Here is an 11,565-nt window from a genome sequence, read left to right as displayed (position 1 = left end):
CACTAACGACGGCACCGTTCTCCAACTGCGGCACCTAACCGATCTCCTCCGTTGCCGCCACCATCACCACCCGAGGGCAGCCTGGCTCGACGGTGACGACGGCATGCTGTGCTACCAGTATGGTGACCGCGTGTACAAGTACGACACCACGGAAGGACGTGGACGAATACCGGGCTACAACAAGGTGTGGGATCATCATCACCGGTTGCCGATTTCGGACGGCTGCCAATGGACCATCTTCGGTGGCTACCGCCCTAACCTACTCTCGCCTCACGATCTCGTCACTGCCCCGCAACAAGCAGAAGAACGGCTCGAGCACCAAGTGCTACGTGTTCTCCGAAGCCACAGGACGCCCAAAAAACGCCACCTCTCGCCATGCCCGCCGCCGATGTGCGACCGTGATGACGAGCGTGCTGCCAAGTTGCAGGAAGTCTTCTTAGTAGATTGAAAAATCTTGGATAAGCAACATTCATACTAACCTATTTGGAATGCCAATTCAAATTCGATATGTGGGTCGTGAAACAAAATAACACTAATCCTCTGTAAATTTCCTTTCTTTGTTTATGAAGCTGTGAACCGAATTGGGATGTGAATTTTATAGCATGTAAAAATATCTCTATGTCATTAGTTAATTTTAATCTTTTTGAACACTAATAGATGTGTTTTATTTATTTATGTGTACCACTACAGTAAAAGCGTCAACGCAAATGTCCAGAGCTCCAACTCCATCAAGAAGGTTGAAAAGTCCACTACTATTATAGTAAGCAGAGGTCATAGCTGTAAGTTCCCAAGTGAACGTGGTATGTCCCCTGAGATGTTATTGCATGTAATGTCTAAAAATTGAAGCCCCTTCATCCTGGTTAGTTGACCAGGGATGGCATCAGAGAACATGTTTAAGCACAAACGCAAAAGTGCCAAGCGTAGTAACAATGACTCGATCCATGTTGGTATTATCCCAAAAAAATTATTGTAGGACAGATCCAGAAATTTTAGCTCTCTGCATCTTTGAAGAAACGGTGGGAATTCTCCTGAAAGACGGTTGTTGTTCAGCTTAAGCAAGGTAAGAACAGAGGTTTTGTATCCTTGAGGACGATTGGGAAATGTCCCTTTTAGCATGTTATTTGAGAGGTCTAGGAATTGCAATGGTTGGAGGGAGCAGGGAATAGTTCCAGAAAAGGAATTGTTAGAGAGGAGGAGCATTGCTAGCATTAGTTCTCCCATATCTGGTGGCAGTGTTCCTGATAGATTGTTTCTAGAGAGGTCCAAGAATTGTTGCTTATTAGGAAGTGTTGGAATTGGGCCAACAATCTGGTTAGAACTGACATCTAGTATTGTCAAAGGAGATCATAGGGGAAATGTAGGCAGCGTGCCAACAAGACGATTCTCTAACAAATACAAATTTTCAAGAGAGGAATTAGCAATCCAGAAAGGTATGTTATCGTGTATGCTTGTGTTTGAAATGTAAAGCCAAAAGATTGTTGGTTAGTTAAGCCAAGCTGGAAACTGGGGCCCTAGTATGCAAGTCTAAAGCCTATTGTGCATAAGCTGAATGGAGTTTTCTAGGTACTGTTGACCTTCACGGTTAGGGAGTTATCAATTTTTTTGCGGGAAAGGTTAGGGAGTTATCAGAGATATCTAGGTATTGTAAGATAATCAAATTAGTGAAATAGTCCTTAGTGGTTGCACCATGTAGGTTATTGTCGCTTAGCGATAATGTGTTCAAGTTTGTGAGCTCCCGTATACCAACTGGTATCTCTCTAGACAACTTGAAAGGCTTGACAGGTTTGAGAGGTTTAGTTTAAGGCTGACTAGGCTTGGGAGTTTTCCAAGGTGGGAGGAGTTCGACCACCGAAATAGGAGTTGGAGAGATCGAGATGTGCCGGCCTCCCGTGCCTGAGGACGTCGATGAACTTCGGGATGGGTTGGCCTCCGAAGTTGTTGCATGAGAGTTTCAGCTACTTCAGATGTCGTAAAGTGAACAAGGAGGAACGTATCCCTCCAAGGCTATTCGTGTCCGAGGTGTATACGCTACTGATTTGGAGCTTGACGACATGGCCGGTCCGGTTGTTGCAGACGACACCCGTCCACCGGCAGCACTCGGCACCTCCTCATGACGACAGGAGGTTGCTTGGGTCGGTGAGGCTGGCCTTGAAAAAAAAATTGAATGAAAGGGCCCCCCCCCTGATTTCATTAACGAAATCAAAATATACTGATACAGCCAGAACGCACCCAAGCCCACCAAAACACTTCCAGCAACAGCACGAAACGCGCTACTGAAGAACGTGTCTCACCCCCCAAGGTCAGGTGCATACAACTCTCGACCTCAACTCCTAACACAAGCGTTTTCCAAAAACACTGTTAAGTTAACAAGTTTCTGCACCCGAAAATCGACTGCTACCATACAGAAGGTCACCAGCAAACATTTTTGGCCAGCATCAACTGCATGAACTATCCTTTAGTCTAGGTATCCAGGTCGCCCATCCACGCCTTGACTGGAAAATTTCATTGGCGACTCGGTCCAGAATTCTTGCGCCCCGTTGCAGCTCCACCTTTGCGTCCTCCCTCACCTGCAAAACACTCCACTCATCAATCCAGTGTGACATTTTAGACATAACTACACTAGGATCAGCAGGCCAAACATGTTAAAAACAAGCTAAGTTCCTGGTTTTCCATATACTTCATATCAAAGCTTCTACACCAATGAAAAGCACTTTCTTCTTTTCTGATCCAAAACTACCTAGCCACCCATTTAAACATGTGTCCATATCACGGAAATCACACCGCAGCCCAGTGGTATGACTCACAACATTCCACATGTATCTGGCTAATGAGCATTGGAAGAAAAGGTGGTTAATTGTTTCTTTTCCACCACAGAAAAGACATTTGTCCTCACATTTTCCTCCTATATGTAACAAAACATCTCTTGTGAATATGCTTTTCTTCGTAAGCAACCAGATGAACGTTTTGATTTTCGAAGGTATTTTAACTTTCCATAAAAAACTATTTGGACATTTCTCCCCTACCTGCAAAACAGAATAGAAGGACCTTACACTATACACTCCTGAAACTTCAGGTGTCCAGGACAGCTTGTCCTCTTGCATAGTTAAACTGACCTGACTACAAAATTTCAATAAATCTTGCCATTGTGTTGCCTTCTCCCCCACTAGAGCTCTACGAGAAACTGTAGTATGGTCAACCTAGACGAGATGGCATCATAGACAATGACATGATGATTAAGTGAGATTGTACAGAGTAGGAAAAACACAAGACAGACTGTGCTTTCCAATCCATACATCCTCCCAAAACCTCTTTTTTTTCATTTCCCACCTCGAATCTACAGCAAGTGCGAGTCTCCTTGTTTCTTGTTAACCTGCCCAAAGGTGCACTTCCCTATGTACTTATCCCACAACAAACTTTGCCATAGACCTCTTTCATTAAAAAAAATCCATAACCATTTAGATAACAGAGCAATATTCATGATTTCCAAGTCTAGGATCCCCAAACCACCCAGATCTTTTGGTCTACATACTTTTTCCCAGGCAACCAGATGGTATTTAGGTTTGTTTTCCTATCCACTCCACAGAAAGTTAACTCTGGGTCGGTCAAGTTTTTTATTAATTCCTATTGGAATACCATAGAAGGAGAGCATATACAGGACCAGACTGGTCAAGGAGGAATTGATTAATGTTGTCCTACTAGCAATATTAAGAAGCCTCCCTAGCCAACCACCCATGCGCTTTTCTGTTTTGTTTATAGATGGATTCCAATCACTCAAATTCAGTCTACGATCATCAAATGGTATTCCTAGATATTTAAAAGGTAGATTACCTCTCTTGCAAGTCAAGATTTCCTCAAAAAATTTAATTTTGCTTTCCTCCATCCCCACACATATCACCTCACTGTTATGAAAAATAATTTTCAGCCCCAACATAATTTCGAACAAGCTCAAAATTCTTTTCACATTTTTGGCTTGTTCAAAATCATCTTGGAATAAAATTATCGTGTCATCCGCATATTGCAAGACGGACACATCATTTTCATTGCGATTTTTCGTGAGCCCACTAACCAGTTTACCTTCAACTACTCTGTCAAACAATATAGCAAGGTTATCAACAGCAAGATCAAAGAGTAAGCGTGACATTGAGTCCCCTTGTCTAAGCCCCTGATGAGTTTTACAAAAGGCCCAATTTCTCCATTAACTTTAACTGCCACTTTTCCTCAAGTCACTGTTTTCATAATCCAATCCCATTTATCATGAAATTTTTCATTTTAATTGTTTGAAAAAGAAAAAGGCCATTTGACTTTGTCAAAAGCTTTTTCAAAATCAATCTTAAAAAGTACTCCCAATTTTTTTGTTTTATGCAATGAATTAAGGTTTCATGTAGTACCAGCACCCCTCCAAGATGTATCTTCCTTTTATAAAGGAAGTTTGAGAGGCCCTTATCACCCCAGATATAATTATAATCAATCTATTAACAAAATTTTTGGTAATAATCTTGAAAATAACATTCAGTAGGCAAATAGGTCTATATTTTTGAATTTTGTCAGCGCCACTCCCTTTGGGCAAGAGGGAGATTACTCCATAATTCAGCCTATCAAGGTCTAAATTATGTTCATAAAACTCTTCTAATAATGCAAATATATTATCCTCAACCCGGGCCCAGAAGTGCTAATAAAACTCAATGTTAAAACCATTCAGACCGGCAGCTTTATTTTTCTCCATCTCAAATACAGCTTTCTTCAGCTCTTCCCTTGTGAACTTCCTAATTAGGAAATCCCGCTCATCGGTGGTGAGTGCTTCTACACCACTAGAGTCCATCCTTAAAGATTTAATTTCTGACTCACTAAAAAGTTCCTTATAAAAATTAGTAATGTATTTCTTTAAACTCTCTTGACCTTCACTCACTCCCTCCTCCTGTACCAATTTAATGATTCTAATCTTTCTAAGTCTCCCATTAGCTATGGTATGATAGTATTTAGTATTAGAATCACCTTCAAACAACTCTGTATCATGAGATCTTTGAAGCCATTTGATCTCCTCTTCCTTAAGTATCTTCTTCAGATCTTCTTTACATCTTTTTTTATATTCTCTATCTCCAATACTAAGATTACCTTCCTCCCCTTTTTGGTCTAATCTGTCTAACTCTTCTAACAGATTCTTCTTCTGTCTCCTAAAAATTGCTTCTATATTCAAGTTCCAACCCTTCAACACTTTCCTGAGTTCTTTCAGTTTACTATGAACCATACGTTGAGAAGTGCATCCCGCTCGCGGGGGACGCAGAGGGTGGCTGCTGGTGTTGGTAGCAGGTCTAGAGCCGACGAGCACTGGTGGAAGAGGAAGCACAAGGTTAGTAGTATCATCCTAACTCGGACCGGCTGCCTCGGTTCGACCATTTTTTGTGTGTGTATGTGGTGGACAGCTTCTTTCTATTGGTGCGTGGGTGCGGCCTCTAGAACTGTCCGTTGGTTGGGTATTTGTTTGGTTCCTTCATTCCGTGTATCCAAACAAAACCAGCTTGCATGACAAGGAAATGCCCCGTCCATCATGTTAGAGTGGTTAGCCTGCGCCACCTGTGTGATTCGGTGGTCACTGTAGACCGTGAGCTAATTGTTTGTATCAGACGAAATTCCACAAGCAACTCGGTGCACATGATATCTGCCACACACTTGGAGGAGGAGGGGCTACGGCATCCACATCCGTGTGCTCGGTCTTCCTCTGGTAGGCTGGCATGGCATGGGCAGATATTTTATTGGACGTACGAAGTTTCTTGCTAGTGCTCGGATTGCCATGGCCGACCGGCCAGGAAGCTGTACAGTTTGGCCATGGCCGACCGGGGAAGAGATTGGTTTTTTTTTTATATATTTTAAGTGATAAATTAAGTTTTTTGTGTGGAAAAAGTACTATATTAAGTTAGCTCAATGCATGTCAGTACGTGACCGACTCCAAGTCCATTCAGTTAGCCTAATGTACGTGAACGAACCAAACCAGCTTGATACGTGACTACGAAAAATGCCAGGCCCTTCCCAAAGGTTCTGATCCTGTGGACGAAATTCCAAACTCAATGTGTGGAGTTCTTGGTTCTGTGGTCAGCCTGCGCCTTCGCGGTTCTGTGGTCACTGTGGACAGTGAGGTAATTGTTTTTAACGGATGAAATTCTACACGCAAATTGGAGCAAATGAGGGCCATGGAATGGAAGTCAAGACGCTGGGACTTTAATTCATGCATGCCACACACTGGAATGAGGGGCTACGGCCTTCATATCAGCCTTGCGGTGTCAGGTGTGACGGTCTTATTCTGGCACCATCTCATTCCGGTACAAATTATTGGTCTAAGTTCTCCAGCAATCTTTTTCCAACCGGAATTCTGCGGAAATGCCAAATTACAGCATACAATATCTTTTTCACTTCTCTACAAGAAAGTTAAGCCCTCGGTCTCTGCATCATTGAGATGCACACAACCCTTTTTATTAATTATTAAGTAGAATATAGAGCAAAGACAACAAATGCCGAATCAATACAACATATGAAATTAACACATAAGACTGTGGGTAGCGCGGAGTACGTACATCCGTTTGGATTTTTCTTCAAAAAGGAAGATTGCTTCCTGCATCAAGCTATGCACACAACCATATATTAAATTGTAACGAATCTCAAAGTGCAAATAACATCTCAAATAGCCAAACGAGAATAATAACTCAAGAGACCTTTTACGGTACATCAATATAATTTGAACTATTCATTTTTGTGGTTAGAGGACCCAGATTAGCCAATACCAGATTTTTGGTAGTACATTGACTAGTTAAGCGCATTTTCGGTAGTTTATCAATCACATGGGCAGATTCAGGCAAGCAGATTCATGTGTGCATATGTCAGCCGGAATCGATCTAGCGAAGGGAAGCGATCAACCTGCTGCTGTGTACGTGCACGTTCAACCTACATACGTGTATTGCGTCGTACAGCTTTGGGGCAGGAAGAGTCAGTTTACTTCGTCGTCGTCGTCACCGCGCCGGAAGTAATCCATGATGGAGTGGTAATTTGGATTCAGACCGAGGCTCCACAGGAGGAGATGAAGGTCAGCACAGCCGCACAGGCACCGCTGCTTTGCTGCGTTTCTCATCTGGTGTGTGGCGCCGCGGTTGTGGTCTGAGGAGAGCCATAGTCGAAGTCAATGTCGAGCATATCGCCGGACACCTCGGGCTGCTGCTCGAGGCCGCACGCTCGCATGGCCCAGATCTCCAGCTTGACTTGGCAACCGTCTACGTCCATGCCTCCTCGTTGCTGTCGTCCATGCCAGACGGGTCAAGAAGGGCCTCCATGTAGGCGGCTAACTCCATGAGCTCGGCCTCCGTCGGAGTCAGGCCAAAGCATACAAGGTTGTCGTGGAAGAACTGAAGCAGCGCCAATGTCGCAGCTGGCTTCGTCGGTTCCGACGATTGTCGCTGTTCTCATCACTTTAGCCTCGACAGAAGGTGCTGATGCTCTTGGGCGGCTGCGATCACGGGTCTGCCACTTGCACTTGAACCACGCCAGTACGAGCTCACCGCTCCAGCAGCCCGAGGGATCATTGGCGACGTGGGTTGTAGACGCACCCGCTCGTGCCTCCGAGCTATTTTGTGTCGTTTTGTGCATGCACTGGCTGCAGTGGCATCGGGATGGCGGAGGACTTGAGCCGGTGCAGTCCATATAGAAGTACCAATATGCCCTAAAGCGACAATTTGTTTGATCCACATCAACCGTTGGATCAACTAAATACTACCCATTATATTGGGTAGTATGATGTATCGTAAAAATTCTCTAACTCAAACAAATAGCCACAACCGGAAAAATTGCCTAAACTCCTATCATATTATTGGACCACGCGGCCGACCGCGGCATGCCCAACGCGTTCTGGGGCGGGCGCGCCATGGACTTCGGCTAAGGGTGCGGACCGGTGGCTGTCATGGCGGCGCTGCTGGGGTCCGATGTGGTGTACAACCAGGAGACCGTCAGCTTCGCAATGGTGAGCAATCCATCCCATCCGTCGTTGATGCATGCTTGTTTGCCGGATCAGTCGAGCTGCTGCTGACCGTCGATCATACATACGTGGTGCTGGAGTGCTTCCTGGAGCCGGCCATGTCAGAGTTCATGGTCGGAGGTGCACTGGGAGGAGAAGTGGCTCCCCGGCTTCCACACTAACTGCGCAATTGTCTCGTCCTGGTGAAGAAACCGGCACCGCGGCAACATGGGTACCATATAACGCTTTGAGGCTGAAAACATATGCTGTTGGGCAGGGATGCGTACGTGTTAATACAGCAATCAGATTACAAACATTTGGCTAGCTAGCTTGAGCTTGACCCACACGTTATACCTATACAGAGATAGGGATCATATGTCAGCTAACTAACCATTTACAGCAACAACTCACGCACGCCCCGTCTAGAGTATATGTTCCATTTATACACTGCAGAATACACATACAATATTTCCAAAAACTATTAAAGTCATACTTATATCATTGGTACCAATAGAAGCTCCAGCGTCTGAGAGCTCATCCTTGAGATTTTTCTTGTCAGTGAAGCCCAACCCACCGCCACTTGCACATAAGCTCGATCATAAATGTGATCAGTAAATAAGAACCAACTAACCCTCCATTTCCTCTTGAACAAGAAGCCACAAAAGACAATCCAGAGACCTACTACAAATCCTATGCAGATGCTAAGGTACAACGAAACCACATCACTCATTCCTTCGTCATGCTCTTGAGCAGCAAATGGAGTTATGCCAGTTCGTGAGCAGTTCCTTTGGAGAGGTGGACCACAAAGACCTGGGTTACTAATGTAGATGGACGCTGGGTCCTCTAGTGCACTTAATTGGTTACCAGATGGAATAGTTCCGGTCAGATTGTTATATGACATGTTTAAGCGGCTTAGTGATGTTAGAGCTGATAAGCTGGTAGGAATTTCACCAAAGAGCTCATTATGTGAGAGGTCAAATGATTCCAATGCTTGTAGCTCACCAATACTTTGAGGTATTATGCCAGTCAGACTATTCCATGACAAGTTTAAGTTCTTTAATACAACGAGCATGCCAATCTCTTGAGGAATCTGCCCAGTTAAACTGTTGCAAGACAAATCAATGTTCACCATGTATGTGATCCCTTTGTTATATTCAAGTTGTTGACCTTTTACGTCCACGAATATACTACCACCATAAGGATAAATGTACCCCATCGTTGATCCAACAATTTCAAAATTGAAAACTTCAAAAAGGCCTCCACGTGCAATATTACGCGAAGTAAAAGTCATAGCTGTGAGATTCCCAAGTGACCGTGGTATGTTCCCTGAGATGTTGTTGCATGCAATGTCTAAAAATTGAAGCCCCTTCATCATGGTTAGTTCTCCAGGGATTGCACCGGAGAACATGTTTGAGCGCAAATGCAAAAGTGCCAAGTGTGGTAACTTAGAACCAATCCATGTTGGTAAGCTCCCAGAAAATTTATTGTATCCCAGATCCAGAAATTTTATGTCTCTGCATCTCTGAAGAAACAATGGGAATGCTCCTGAAAGACTGTTGTTGTTCAGGTTAAGCAAGGTGATATTTGTTGCTTTGAATCTGTGAGGGCAATTGGGAAACGTCCCATTTAGCCGGTTTTTTGATAGGTCTAGAAATACCAATTGTTGCAGCTAGAGCAGGGAGCAGGGAATAGTTCCAGAAAAGGAATTATTGAAGAGAAGAAGGACTTTTAGCATTGGTGATCCTATGTCTGATGATGGCAGTGCACCTGATAGATTGTTTCCGGAGAGGTCCAAGTGGAGTAGATTCTTTGGAAGTGTTGGAATTGGGCCAGCAATCTGGTTAGAACTGACTTGTAGTGTTATCAAGGGAGATGATAGGGAAAATGTAGGAAGCATGCCAACAAGCCGATTTCTAGACAAATCTAAATATTGCATAGAGGAAGTAACAATCCAGACAGGTATATTATCATGTATGCTTGTGTTTGAAACATCAAGATAAGAGATGGATGGTTGGTTAAGCCAAGCTGGAAACCGAGGCCCTAGTATGCAAGATCTAAAACATGCCGAGGATAAGTTGAATGGACTTTTCCATGTACTATCGACCTTCACATTTAAGGAATTATCAGAGATATCTAGATCTTCTAATGTGGTTAGATTTGTGAAATGGTCCTCAGTGATTGTACCATGTAGGTTATTGGAGGCTAGCCATAATTTGCGCAATTTTTTGAGCTCCCGTATACCAACTGGTATCTCTCCAGACAGCTCGTTGTGGTCGAGGCTCATCTCGTTTAAGTTGCTAAAGAGCCCTAGCCAAGTTAGTAAGCTCCCTGTCAAATAGTTGTAGTCCAAATGCAACACCCGCATTTCAACTGATGGCAACCGATGCAGTAGCTCTGCTACATCCATGTTGATAAAGTTGTTAGATAACACGAGCTCTTGTAATTTCTTCATTTTCTTGAAGGTCAATGGCACCATGCTAGTGAAGTTGTTTCCACCCAGATTTATTTTTTGAATGGAAGTCAAGTTCTCCAGTGCGTCGACGGTCAGGGTCACCAACGATGTGAGGTTGGAGTGCACCAGGGGAGGCATAGAGTTCCTAAGCCCGCAAAAACTAAAATCAAGTTCTATCAAATTGGGGAGCATGTTGATAGCATGAGTCCAGTCGACGGCTCTGCTGAGGTCTATGTGAAGCATGCTGAGGACCTGCAGCTTCCTAAGGCGAGACACCCATGCGAGATCACGAGAGTAGGCATACCTCATACCGTTGAGCTGAAGGCTGACCAGATCCGAGAGGTTTCCCAAGTGGGGAGGAATCCGACCACGAAAATTGGATAAGGAGAGGTCGAGATGCATGAGGCGCCCACGCCCGAGGGCGCCGATGAACGTCGGGATGTGTTTTAAGCCGAAGTCGTTGTATGAGAGGTCCAGCTGCTTCAGATGTCGTAAAGTGAGCAAGGAGGGGCGTATCTCACCTCTGATCGCCCAGTCACTCTTGACTTGGAGCGTAACGACGTGGCCAGTCCGGTTGCTGCAAACGACGCCCGTCCACCGGCAGCACTCCACACCTCGCCACGACGACAGGAGGTTGCTGGGGTCGGTGAGGCCAGCCTTAAAGTCGAGAAGTGCGTCCCGCTCACGGGGGACACAGAGGGTGCCCGCTGGTGTTGGTGGGAGAGCCGACGAAATCCGCTGGAAGAGGAGGAAGTACATGGTTAGAAGCATCACGACTCGGAGCAGCTGGCTCGACTCGGCCATTTTTGTGTCTGGTGGGCAACTTCCCTCTACTGGTGCGTGCGGCCCCTTGCTTTTTTCGTTGGGTATTTGTGGAGGAGTCCGTGGTGGAGCACGTACGTATCCAAGTCCATGTCCACACGTAACTACGTGACAAGGAAGTGCGAGGAAACTAACTGTCTTTAGCGGATGAAATTCCACAGGCAACTCGGACCACATGGAATGGAATTCCAGAAGATGGGATTTTCAGACCACAACATTCGTTAACTGCATGCCACACCCCGGAACGAGCGACAAAAAGCTCTGCGAGTGGATGCTTCGGTGGACAGATGGTAGCAGA

General features: G+C 44.8%; 1 protein-coding gene and 1 pseudogene across 1 annotated transcript; both read right to left on the bottom strand.

Annotated features, from left to right (window-relative positions):
• Positions 1-771: 771 nt before the first annotated feature.
• LOC125513841 lies at positions 772-9,209 on the bottom strand (annotated as a pseudogene).
• LOC125516725 (receptor-like protein EIX2) lies at positions 8,245-11,299 on the bottom strand. Its single transcript, XM_048682057.1, has one exon. It carries the CDS (start codon positions 11,247-11,249, stop codon positions 9,663-9,665), a length of 1,587 nt encoding a protein of 528 aa, XP_048538014.1. The 5' UTR covers positions 11,250-11,299; the 3' UTR covers positions 8,245-9,662.
• Between the last annotated feature and the right edge of the window lie 266 nt (positions 11,300-11,565).

The sequence above is a fragment of the Triticum urartu genome, chromosome 6 (genome assembly GCF_003073215.2).
Source record: "Triticum urartu cultivar G1812 chromosome 6, Tu2.1, whole genome shotgun sequence".
NCBI lineage: Eukaryota > Viridiplantae > Streptophyta > Magnoliopsida > Poales > Poaceae > Triticum > Triticum urartu.
Note: the sequence above shows the minus strand (reverse complement) of the source record. Positions and strands in the feature narration are given on the sequence as shown.